A 14,231-nucleotide genomic window follows, 5' to 3' on the forward strand; every position below is an offset into this window, starting at 1 on the left:
TTTCTTGCCACACATTTGCATTTAACGATAGGCTGGATAAATACGCGCTCATTCAATGATCTTCAGTATATATATAATTAATATCTTTCTGTAGTAATTAATAAGTAGCCCATTCTACTTGCTCACGAAAAGTGATCCTGTTATTTACCAAACACTATATATATTTATTTCTTACATATATAGAGCTGCGTTTTGAATATTATAATAAACAATTTAAGATTTTTGTTATATTCAAATATGTAATTTAATATATCTAAAGGCCATTAATACTAATAATAAATAATGTTTTATCATGTCAAGTTAATCGTTGCAATAGTGCTAACTATAAAGGCACTTGGTGAATACGTATTTTATGTATGTAAATATTTCAAAATGATCCGTTATAACATTAAAACAATGTTTGATTTTACTATTGCGAATCAAACATTGGCAGTGCCAATAGTTGAAGAATAATATTATATTGTCTTTTAGAAATGCAGCCTTGTGTCATAAATTATTAAAATAATACATATAAAACAATATTCTGGAATGTAGATTATTAGACTATTTTCAAAATAATACTTAGAAGCTTCAACCCGATTGGAATGTTATAATTTGAATAACAATTGGTAATTATCATGAAACTTGAAAACTTTCCTATTTATTCCTTCGTATTTTCTAAAGTATAGCTATAAATTTGTTTTCATATGTTACATATGTATATGTAAGACCGAAAGGTCTTTGACATGACCGAAAGGATTCGCTTATATAGAAACTTAAAAATTACAAATAATGGAATTACATTAATTTCTTTAGCTTGAGAAAATGATGTCAATTTTAATACTTTTAAAATTAAAAAATCTTGAAACGTCAATATTACATGGTATTCCAAATTCGTACGTGTAAGAATTCTTATGAGTATTTCATTATTTTTCAATCGGTCATGTCTATCGAAAAAAAAACTTAGAATAGAACTTTTGTGTAAAAAAAATGGCAGAACTTCTGAAATAATTCACAAACCGCCAAAAGCTGCCCTCAGTGAATAAGGTTCAACACGACAATATTCGAGAATATTCTAGTAATGAAATGTCTGCTTTGACATTCTAACATGCTTGACTAACACTCTAGCTTACGAAAGTGTAATCTCGTTAACAATTTGTGTGTCTGGCGCCTCTCATTAATGGAATCAAAATACTAGGACTTTGAGCTTGCCTAAGGAATGGATGTTGTAATAATTCAGCTGCCGTAGCTCGTTGCGCTGGATCACGTACGAGCATTCGCTCAAGAAAGCCTTGAAGACGTGGACTAACCTGAAAATAAAGAATATATCTTGCTCACTTTTTGAATTTAGTATATACAGTTGTCTATTAATATAATAATTTTGATGTTTGTGCAAGTTAATAAAAAATTAAAATAATCTTACTTTATGAAAATTTTTTAGTTTTGGTGGTGGCATATCTCTGATGCGTCTCATAGCTTGTAGAGGTGGTTCATTGAAAAATGGTGGCTCACCGTCGATCATTTCAATGATCATTATTCCTAAAGACCAGATATCCACTTCAGGTCCATATGGCAACCTATAATTAAAAATAAGATAATCACTTTAGTTATATTTGCTAAAAAATGGAAATAATTAAGACATTTGAGATATTCCAAATATTAAAATATTTTATTCTAAATTCTTTGAAAGAATGCAAGATTTTACAAATAATTAAAAAATAAATAGAAAAAGTACATTTCTTTCATATATTTCATATGTCTATTTTTATCATACATCTGTAATTTATTTTTCTCTATAATGATTTAAATAATAAAATGTATACACATATATATATTTAATAATTTATATTACTTAATTTAAAAAAAGTAGATACAGAATACCTTGAAATAACTTCAGGACTCATCCAGTATGGGGTTCCTACAAGAGACTTCCGCTTTGGTAATTCTTGAGAGACTTGAGCACAGAAACCAAAATCAGATAGCTTTACTCTGCCATCTGCCGTAAGTAAAATTGAATCGGACTTAATGTCCCTGTGTATAACACCTTGCGAATGTAAATATGCCAGTGGCTTAAGACACTGAGAACACACTGTAGCTATCTGACTCTCATCCATTCTTGAATGGGTTACAATATCGGTTAACGCACCACCTTCTAGATACTCCATAACGACCCATAATTCATCGTCTACCAAGAAACTATTATACATCTCAACTATATTTGGATGATGGTAGTCTCTCATAATAACAACTTCATTAAAAAGTAATTCGCGTCTTTGCTGTTTCCTCAAATCCATTTTCTTAACTGCAACCTGACGATTTGTACTCTTATCTGTAGCTATGCATACAGTTCCTGTGCTGCCTTCACCAATCTTCAGGAAATTTTCCAAATTTTCCCTTGGATCACCTTGGCTCACCTAAATATAAAGTAAGATGCATAAACATCATGCCATTGTAAAAGTTAAAATCCTAAATCGCAAATTTGTTTGTTTCATTTAACTGTAATTTATAATAGCAGCAATATAATAATCAAATTAGAACTATTTATTTACAGAATATATTATAAAATATAAAATTTTGAAAATATTTTTGAAATAAAAAACATTATATTACAATAATTAATTGTAATATACTGTATCATACAATGAATAAATTGTGTCAATATAAATTTTACACATACCACCATTTGTAAAGCAGCCCGAAACTGTTCATGTGTAAGTCTCTGCTCCGTTTGTTTATTCGTCGAACTTCCACTAACTGCTAAGTTCCCTGAGGAGACAGCACTTTTCATATTCTGATTTTGATCTGGAGTTGAACTAATTCCTGATACTGCAGACGATATGTTAGGCTTTGATAAATTATGCATTGATTGAGACGTTTCCATTGGCTTCTTCAAATGTGATTGAAGATTAGATGGATTCTCAGGCATATATGCCTGAGAATATTTATTAATATTATGTGAACTCAGTTGACTTAAAGGTCGTTGGGAAGCTATTGAACCCACTGGCGAAATTTTTGGCTGTAGCTTGTGTAATAAGACATTTTGACCAGGTTGTTGTTCCCTCGATGAATCTATAGTTGAACCCTATAAACCAAATGATATTATTATATTGTTTCCTTAAACACAAACTAATATTTTGGCTTTGCATCTTTTGATAGAAAAATATAATATATTATATTGTATTCTTATCTTATATTCTTTCCTGTTAAATTGAGTAGATTCAACTTAACATATATCTTAACATCTATGTAATTTTTGGATTATTAAGAAGCAAAATTATATATTTACATTATGATGTAAATATATAAATATATAAAAGTATAAATATACAAAAGTAAATATATTAAAGTTAATTAATTTAAAAGAGATTATAATTTTACAAATATTTTTAAATTGCTAGTTTTAATGTTACACATAAATGTGTACATAAATGTATACATGAAATTAAGTTAAAATAATATTAATAAATATTCTCAATGTTTCATGTATACATATTCTATTAAAAATATAAATGTCTTTTTGAATGTACGATATCTAATAATTACCTGTACATTGCCATTATAATGGCCTGACGTCATAACCATTTGCGAATTTAATCTATGAAATTCTGTGTCAAGAAGTTGTGGGGTATTTGGACTTTGTGTTGGAGCTTGTAAATTTACAATAGGACTTAAATTTTGGAAATTTAAGGATAAGTTTGGTACATTTGATCCTGAGTGAGCTAAATTTGGCGAGGATTGCATATTAGGATTGAGATTTTGAAGATTTGGGAGCATGTTCTGCATGCTGGAATTCAATCCACTGCCAACACTTGGTGAATTTTGTCTAAATTTATCGATGTAGTTATGTGGCTTGCTAAAGTTTGTAAAGCCCTGATTAACATTTGAAGGTATCTCTTGGCCTTCAGGGACAGATGGCGGAAGATTGCTGTTGTGCCTGTAAAATAAGAAAATAAAAGAAAAAGTTATGCTATCATTAATCTCATAAAAATATTTCTATAAATAGATAATACAAGAATATCTAATGTACTTTAAGATTGCTTAATTTATTTCTATCAACTACATAGACATAATTTATATCATTTTTTATATAAATCTACATACGTGTTTGATGCAATATTGTAAATACATCTAAGAAAGCTAAATTATAGTACCTGTAATCTCTCCTGAGTCGTGGTGGACTCGAAGAACGTAAAGAATTGGAACGGGCGACTGTACTAGTTTTAGGCAAGCCATTCTCAACAGTTCTGTCAGTAGCAAGTGGTCTACTTATTCTAGGATCATTATGGCCTCTTACGATGGTCTTTAAGTCGAGAATCTCAGTAGGTGTGATCTCGCTTGGATCGACCAAGGGTAGTGGTCTGTTGGTAGACTTTAGAATCTGATTATTGCCGACTATGGAAGCCCATTGCAGTGGCAATCCGACAAACTTGCCCTCACGTTTATCAAATCCAGTATGTACCCTGTGCTCAAAGTTGGTCGGCGTAGAGATTTGTGGTTTCTTTTTCTTCTTGGTAAACATTATCCCTGCATTCAAAACAATGATTATTAAGATCATGGCTATAAGACAAACAAATGGTGTAGTGTGGCAATTTTGTTGGCATATCATCTAACAGCGACTGTTCTATTAACAATAGAAGTACGCGATTCTGCTTGTCAAAAATGTATCCACTTGCACACGCTTATCTCTTAACCACAATCATCCATGTATTTCGCGGACAGTTTCTATTGATCAAAAGGGCTGCGATTTGTACTACTGTAGTATAAATCAAATGTGTACACAGTACAGGATGCAGGAGTAGTGTGAAAATGTGTGAAAAGAGCGAGGGGCGAGGGAAGCCAAGTGACAGCAACGCCTACCGTACGATACGATCTCTGCGATGCAGCCTCGCTAAAGCTCACCAAGTTGAGTTGGGATTAGTGAAATATGCGAGGACAGCTCAGATAACTCGTGGCGTGGATGCGGACCAAGATGATGTCGGAACATAGGCGATGTCGCGCGTTAAAACACATAAATACGCCATTCATCCGCCTCGACAGGGACGACAGGTCGTACTCGCACACCGGCGCTCCGCGCGGTGAGCTTATGAATCTTTCGTGGCATTTAGTTCATGACAATTTGCTGAAACGTGCATGCGTCGCGGCGCACGCGCGCGCGCGCGCGCAAGGTAAATGCGGCACCTGCGCGAGCGAGCGTGAAAACGGAGGCCGCACCACGACGTACCGGAAACGAGAGCGGGATAGAATGTGAGAGAAAGTGATTGTGAGAGATCACGATCGCGGAAAAGGAGTAATCGCGTGAAACGATGGAAATCCATCGATCAAAAACGTGCGATGTTCCATTTGCATCTAGGATTACCAACTTTTTAAGAATACATTATGAATTCTTCTTTAGATCGCAAAACTTATTAATTGATCATTAATTCAAATTTTATTTATTTATAAAATTATATTAATAGGAATTATCAAGAAAAATTATATTCTAGAAATTTTGTTATCAAATATCTATAAAATACTGCATATAATGCATAAGGCCGGAATCAGATTACGCATTGAAAATTTTGAGATTGAAGATTGAAAATTGAAATTTGACTAATGAGGATAAAGAAATTTTAACTCCTATTATTTTGATTAGTCAAAATTCAATCTTTCAATCTTCAATCTCAATCTTCAATGCGTAGTCTGATTCCGGCCAATTCCGGCGGCCTAAAAAAAATTATACTCCCTTCTAAATTAAATGTGTTTCTATTTTTTTTTATTTATAAAATAAATGATGAATAAAATAATAAGAAAAATAAGTATGCTTCAATAAAATGCAAGAAAGTTAAAAAAATTATTCTCATTGTTTTTACATATAATTTAAATTATATTTTATAGAAACAAAAATATTTATAAAAATTTTTATTTTTATTAAATAATTTCACTCTCTCTCTCTCTCTCTCTCTCTCTCTAAGGCATTCAATATGGCAAAAATAATAAATTAAAGAAACAATTAAAATGACCAGCATTAATTCAGTAAACAATTATATTTATTATTTTATTATATTTTGATATTTATAAGTAAATATTGTGTTTTTGTGAATAAAATGAAGCATATATTACGAAAAATATTAACTGTTAATATTATTAACGTATATTATATTTGTGTGTACGCATGCGCACATGCGCACGCACGCGTCCACGCGCTATGCGTCGCGTACACATAAACGCACATTCATGCACGCACGCATGCGCGCGCGCACACACATATGTACAAAGTGAGGAAACTCACTATATAGAAATACCCTGAAAAGATATAAATCTGACCGTGTGATATTCACATTGTTGCATTACTTAGATAACGCTGAAGGCCTTGACACATAAAAAAAACTTAAGACATAAGCTTAAGTAATAATGGAATCCGACATGTTGGATTCGCTACTGTTTACGTTATGGCCTTACGATCTCTACTGAAATTGATCAATTCGCTTACTGCTAAAATCTTACGTCTTAAGTTTTTCTATGTGCCAAGGTTTTAACACTCATCAGTGTTTAAACTTTAGCAGCGCACATCTGAAACAGTTTTTAATCAAATGACACTTAATTATACTGCTTTGAAAACATCTTGACATTGGCTATAAGAATTTACAATAAAAAAAAGATAAGAGTTCCCCTTTTTTTATTTATAATAAAAAAAATCAAAATAATATGAAATTCTCAAGATCGAAAATCGAATCAATATTACCACATGATAGATAATTTGATACTCGCTACAATTTTTATAAGAACAATTTTTTCTGAAAACATCCTCTTTTCAATATAATACAGTACATATACATCGATAAATACATATACAGTCAAAATGTAGGAATTAATTAATTTTTATTAATAGATGAGAGCACTGTGAAAAAATGTGTGAAACGGTAAGTTAATGATTCACTTCGGACAATTGACCCATCAGTAAAGTCTCGACACAGTTAGTTATTGTTTGGTCGATTTTATGGTTTAACTCCTGGTTAGTTAAGGGCGCACTAATTGAGATGACTTTCAACTTCAAGCCTAACGTGATTGAAATTTCCATTTAAAAACTTGTTGTAAAGCGGATCACGTAGATGTAGAAGATAAATGGAAATTAAGTGAACTGGAATAAAAATAAAGTAACTGTTCCTTAGCAGAAAATAAAAATGAAAAAAAATTGTTTTCTATAAATGTATTGTTTCTTACGACAACAGTAAGTGCACAAAACACAAGAGAATACATAACTTACATTTTTTATGAATAGTTTTTTGTCTTCAACTAGCTAAACACGTCAAACTTTTGGTTTTTGGTATTTTTTTGATAAATAATTATAAAATTTCTTTTATTAAAATATTTAAATTTGTTTATCTTGTTTCTTATCAAAAAACGAAAGAGAAGCATTTCACGTACACACATTATCCATATGTCATAGCAACTAATTTCCTAAGAATTATCATGCCACTATGAAAAAAAGTTTCTATAAGGGTGCATCAATAATGCATCAATCCACGAACGCGATATTATTTTATTCTCAATTGTCTTCATTTTGTTGAACACGCAAGAACTTCGACGTTAATGTCTTGTAGATCAATTTTCTTTTACCGAGCACCGAGGGATATCGTAATACGATTAATCATACGAAATAGTCACTGTACTTATCGTAATACGCAATATTTATGATGCATCGATTATTCTATAGACCCTATGTTTCGCACACGAATACATCATGTCATGAATATCGCGATGATACTTTACTGGGGAAGGGGGGCATGAAAATATTTTTTTGGCGAAGGAAAATAGTACGTGACCGACCTTAGATATGGATGCTATTAGACATTCGGAATATACAGGTTCGTTATTGTTTTTAACTTCCGTTAAAAAATATTTGTTTGATGATTTCGATTGAATATTTTGTTTGCTTATAAGCGATAAAGAAACATTTATTTTGTTACATATTAATATATGTATTTATACGAATTTATCGTTTAATGAAATATGTAGATATACGTTACATAAATTTTTATATATTTAAATAATTATTTTTTTGAAAAATTTTTTCTTATCTATCTATATATTGAACGGTTGTATCATTATTGTATATAATTTATATTATTAGAAAAATGTAAAGAGTATGATCGAGTATTTGATTTTTTCAAGTCAAAGGAGATAAAATTATGAATAAAAAGAAACGTTCCATTTTTGCCTGTAATTATAGAAATAATTCTAATACGATAGAATTAACGAATTTACACTTTGATTGTTAGATTTTGAATGGGCGGTAGAATTAAATCGCCATAGCCTGGAATTTATCGGACTTTGGCCAAAAATGAAAGAAACAACACGAGAAAAATTATTGTCTAACATACGAGTGTTTCTGTTAATAATTATGGTAACTTTTTTTGGTGTGATTCCCTGCATACATTCTCTGATAAGAGTTTGGGGTGATTTGATGTCGATGACAGACAATTTACAATTCACTTTACCTTTAGTGTCGATGGTAATGAAGCTCATCGTCATGTGGAGCAAAAAAGCTGGTAAAATAAATCTCCCTTGTAGCATTTTGGAACAGAAAAGAGGACCTTCAAAACAATATTAAAACATATGGTTGTACTGTATAATGATAACATCAAATCTTTAAGAATAGTATTATAAATTATTACAAAATTGAACAACATATTTTTCTTATTTGTCTTTGTTTTATAATAATTATTAAATTTTATATATTACTGTACAGTTCTTATATTTGTTATTATATTTGTTATAATTAATTGTTATATTTATTTTTTATAATCTATCTTTTAAGCTCTTGCACCACTCTTGTACATGATCGCTACAGATTGGTTAAAATTGAAGTCCGACGAAGAACGAAAGATCATGATAAAATGTGCACGGATCCCTCGAATGATCATAATCTGCGGATTCGTCATTATGTTTGCGTCATTTATTTTATTATTTATTCTTCCGTGCTTCGGGATTACCATGCGATACATAACAAATGTGACCGATCCAGGCAAACCGTTGCCCCTGCAGACATATTACTTTTATGACACAGATACAAGTCCATACTTCGAACTCACATTCGTCGCACAAGGTGTTACTCTCATGGTGTCTGCCATGGGTTATACGGCGATTGACAGTCTCTTTGGATTGCTGGTTTTCCATGTCTGTGGTCAATTGAAGAATCTTAAGGGTCGTTTAATGATAGGTTCTGGAAAACAATTAAATTTCGATCATGTTTTATCAGATGCCATAATGGATCATGTACGCCTTATCAGGTTTCGTACATGATACACATTCACTGTCTTGATGAACATTTATTATTTAATGCTAATTTCATGTAATGGCAGAGCGAATAAAACTATATGATATAATTAATAAATATACATATGTATATTTTTTAATAGAAGAATTATAATGTATCTGAAACAAACTTACAAAATTTAATATTTTTCATTCTTAATTATTATAACACAACTCTTTATTTTGTGTAATTGTTAATAAAAATTTTGTTTATTACAGATGTGTTAAAATCATTGAAAATACATTTACCTTTATGCTTCTTGGATTATTTCTTTATTTCGGCACATTATTTTCTCTATATGGATTTTTATTAGTTACCGTAAGTCATTAAATACTTTCTCTTTCAAAGTCTCAACAATAAAAAATTTTCATTTATTAATTCTGTTAATTTTATTTAATAATCTAATATTTAAGTTATTTATGAAATGATGTTGAAACTGATAATAAAATATATCTAAATATATCTAGATATATTCTATAAATAATATAAAAAACAAATTATTTTTTCGATTATGAAAAATAAATATATACAAGTATTAGTTAATTCTTTTTCAACTAGAACCTCTTTTTTCTAGAACATGTTTATTATTAAATTTTCTATTAGGGTCATATAGATATAAGCTTTATATAATGCTATTGGGCAATTTTTAAAATTCAAAATAGTTGATCCAAGATAACGACGACTAAAGGCAATAAGAATTACATAATAGTTTTAATATTTTTTAAGTTTTAATTTGGAAATAAAATAACTTGATAATGATTACATCATATTATTAATAGAATGCATATTTTAAATCAATTATTAAAATAACATTAAGGTTAAAAAATCTCTCAATTTGTAACTAAATATTAATACCTATATTTTAAGCTCTGATAGGACATTTAACGATAAAAAATGTTTTAGGAAGAAAGGGAGTATCCCGAAACAAAGAATAAATTATATACATTACATACATATAATAATATATATGTATATGTATGTGTATATGTATGTATAGAATGTATTAAATATTAGATGTCCAGATATGCGCAAATAAAATTAATAATAAAATAAATAAAGATACATAAAATTGTAATTAATTACAGTTAATATACAATAGTTAATATTTTTTTTATTTGTGGTATTTCTTTTAGTATTTTTTATATTAATTAATAATTTAGATTGTCACCGATGGACGTCATTTATCTTTCGTGAGACTGTCATTTCTTGTAACAGTTGTTGCAAATATTTTTGCACATATGTGTTTGTATTGTGTGGTTGGAGAATGTCTTATAACGCAAGTAAGTTATTTATTATTATCTTATCAAATTTATACAAATACTTTCTTTCTGCAAAAACGTAATAAACATTTTATTTAAATTAATCAAAGATTAATTAGTTTAATTAAATTAAATTACTAAATGACTAAATTAAATTACTTAAAGATTAGTTTAATTAAATATTTATTAGTATTGTAAAAACATATTCTTGTTTCCATGATCGAGTTTGATATTGTATCTACATAATTACAATATGAAACAAAATAATAATTACGATTGAATTATGTTTATATAATTAACTTTTTAAGATTTCTAAATTTTTTTTTGTACAAAAGATATACATATTTTCAATATTTAATAAGATTATATCACATTATAGTGCGAAGGTGTCTATCAAGCTGCATGTGAATATCGTTGGTATGAATTAGAACCGAAGCAAGCCAGAAATTTAATTTTATTAATGATTCGTGCAAACAAGTCACTTTACGTAACAGTTGGAAAAGTTTTTCCTCTAACGATGAATGCTTTTTGCAGCGTGAGCATATATTGAGCTATACACAAATTTTTTTTATAAAACATTAGTTATTTTATTTAAAAAACTGTGTAATTTAATATTTATAAAATCTTTTCGTTAAAACGCTAAACCCTCTACGATACAATTTTTGAGAGAGTCTATTTATTTCAGCTATTAAAAACATCAGGTGGCTATATATCGGTTTTACTTGCACGACGTGATTAATGTGTATCTTTAAGTTACAGTAATAATAAGCATAATGATAAGAATAATATAAATATTGTAAGTATGTATGCGTCAATGCTGAAAAACTATCAGCGTCGCGATTTATGGGGGGACTACATACGCAGTATATAAAATTCACACAATTATAATAAGCATTATGATCCAGCTTTGACCGTAAAATGGCTTTCGTCTTCTAGTTTATTATTGAATATAAATATTATTAATATACAAGTGCTAGGCTGGACATTACTTGAAATATCTATACTTATATCTAAAATGTGTTATATTTTACGTTATATATTTTTTATGTATTTTATATTTTTTTGTTTATATTATACATCCGATGAGTTTTGTTTAATACTACAATTTTTTTTTGTTTAACTATTATACTTACAATTATAATCGTAATTAATTAATAATATTAATAAATAATATTATAATCGTAATTAATGTATTATTGTGTCTTTTTAATATTAGCTCAATAAATTATATAATCTTCATATTTTTTATTTTCTTTATTAGAGTATTTATATTCGGAATAAAATAAAAAAATATAAAAAATAGTGTGTTCGTTCATTATATTTTATTTATTTTATTGTCTTAAATATATTTTATATGCGCTACGTTTTGCAGGGAGAGCCAATTTTGGCTTATCTGTTTTCATATAATAAAAGGAAAATGGTAGTATTTATAGACAAATATAACACGTATACATGTATACGATGATGTATAATATGCATGTATATATGCATTTTTTCATAGTGGGACGATATATGATTCTCGTGAATAAATACGGTGTTTCCAGATGATCATCGTTTATTCATTTTAAACGAAATCGTATAGTCATTCTTACAGTCATAAATTTTTTTTATATGGGATTTTTTAATTTGTTTTTATATTGTACAGTGTATATATATATATAATGTACAAAACATGTTTTTATATTTTTTAGAATTTCTCAAAATTATATTATCAACTTATATGTGCATTGTCAGTTCATATTCTTATTTCCATTGTATAGGGCTTTTCCTTCATACAATTTTTGTTTCTTTCGACTTACTCCAAATTGATTAAAAATGCATTATCTTCGAGGCAAACGTGTACGTACATATGTAGTAAAGTATCGTAAAGTGGAAAAGATAATAACAGGTTTCACAAGCCTGGGATACAACACATGTCCCTATTTATTGCCGAACGTGTTTGCTACTTTTTACTTGCTATACTTAAAAATTTTTTTTGTGAAACGAACAACTACTATCAAACTAGGGGGAACAATATTTAATATTTAATGTATCTGTACCTCTCACCAAGTAGCTAAGGTCTTATTACAAGCATGCACGATAATGATATTCTATTTTAAGTTCTAAAATACAGAACACAGTTTTACACATACATGTTAGTTAATTACATGGACATTCCCACATGACACATGAACGTCTGGAGTAAAAACGAATATATTTTTAAAGGACTTTTTTCCTTTAATTTATCGATTTCCTATACACACTTGAAGTTTTAACATTTGAATTTGAGACACTCTGCATATGTATCCATACAACATATTTTATCCCAAAAATTTGCGAACGTTCTCAGGAATATTTTTTAGAAAATCATTTGGACACTGTGTTATATTAGCACTTATCAATAGATACTTTCAATAATTTAATATTATAGTGGTATGGCTTAACAACAATATGGCTTGATTTATATTTATAAGTTCTTTTGTCAATTTTAAATACGGTATCTAAAGATTGGATAGCACTCAAGCTGGTTAAGCTGGATGCAGAGAGAAATGAAATGATAAGACTAGCACAAATTACTCGATTAAAAAAAAAATCATGGTCACTGGATATATTATTAAAGTAATAACTTCGGCATACAAATAAGACACATAATAAAATATCACGGATTATAATAAATTGTTATTGCAGGAGATGTATCACTTCTACGTTACAAATAAGAATCCGTAGTTTTACGTAAAATACGGATAGTGTTATGGTCAGCTTTATAAAGATAATAAATATCGTATTTACCCATGTTTGACGATATATATGACAGAGATATATTCGAAACTTAAATGTAAGTAAAATGTTATATTATCTTCTCGTTTGTCTATACAATATTTTTGAATTTTTGTGATCGGTATAAAGACTTCATTAAATATACAACTACGTTTCGAAGAAAAAAATATATAAAGTATGAATAAAACTTTTTAGATGAACATTTGACAAACTTATAATGTACGGCAAGGCAATATTTTTCATCTCTTATGTTATTAAATAAGTAATAAACGATATTATCACATATATATAAGATATGATTGTAAAGTTTTTTTGCGTTAACAACATTGGGGACAATGTGTTTTAATATTTAATACAACGTTAGACGAAGTTGCTGGATTTTCGTACTTGTACAGAGAGCATGCGCAACAATTGTTTTATACTATACACTGCGAAAACGAGACATTACTCTTTAAGTTGTCGACATGGACATTACGGAATCATCTGGTTATAGAGGTATATTAGTTCTATATAATATATTTAATGTTAGTTGTGCATGTTTTACATGTCTAATAAATAAATTATTTTAGTTTTTTAAATTTTATATTACATAGAAGTACCTTATTTTATATAAATTTATTAGATTTTGTGTGGGCAATTGAACTTCATCGCTTAGGTTTGGAAATTATTGGATTGTGGTGTAACACCGAAAAAATAAAAAAAAATTTGTGGCCAAAAATTTGGGTCGGCGTTATTTTAATTTTATTAATATTTATTTCCATTCCGACAATATGTGCAGCTGCACGTGTTTGGGATGATATGGTACTTTTAATAGGCAATTTACAGATTACAATACCTATATTGGTAGTATGTGTGAAATATGTTATCTTACAATGGAAACAAACAGGTATGTTTAAAATTATTTAAAATAAAATATTATGTTTAATACTACATATATTATA

The 14,231-nt window shown here is 28.9% G+C and overlaps 1 protein-coding gene across 2 annotated transcripts; it reads right to left on the minus strand.

Annotated features, from left to right (window-relative positions):
• Window positions 1-1,017: 1,017 nt before the first annotated feature.
• Window positions 1,018-5,020, minus strand: mbt (serine/threonine-protein kinase PAK mbt). Of its 2 annotated transcripts, none has more exons than XM_018551785.1 (7): window positions 4,879-5,020; window positions 4,131-4,503; window positions 3,523-3,913; window positions 2,657-3,061; window positions 1,861-2,393; window positions 1,403-1,556; window positions 1,018-1,289 (listed from the first exon to the last, which is right to left on the minus strand). In XM_018551785.1, the coding sequence occupies exons 1-7, from the start codon at window positions 4,961-4,963 to the stop codon at window positions 1,128-1,130; spliced, it is 2,103 nt and encodes a 700-aa protein (XP_018407287.1). In that variant the 5' UTR covers window positions 4,964-5,020; the 3' UTR covers window positions 1,018-1,127. The 2 variants fall into 2 exon arrangements, with proteins under 2 accessions (XP_018407287.1, XP_018407288.1); XM_018551786.1 differs by having other exon boundaries at window positions 1,128-1,289; window positions 4,837-4,896.
• Between the last annotated feature and the right edge of the window lie 9,211 nt (window positions 5,021-14,231).

The sequence above is a fragment of the Cyphomyrmex costatus genome, unplaced genomic scaffold, assembly GCF_001594065.2.
Source record: "Cyphomyrmex costatus isolate MS0001 unplaced genomic scaffold, Ccosl1.0 scaffold146, whole genome shotgun sequence".
Taxonomy (NCBI): Eukaryota; Metazoa; Arthropoda; class Insecta; order Hymenoptera; family Formicidae; genus Cyphomyrmex; species Cyphomyrmex costatus.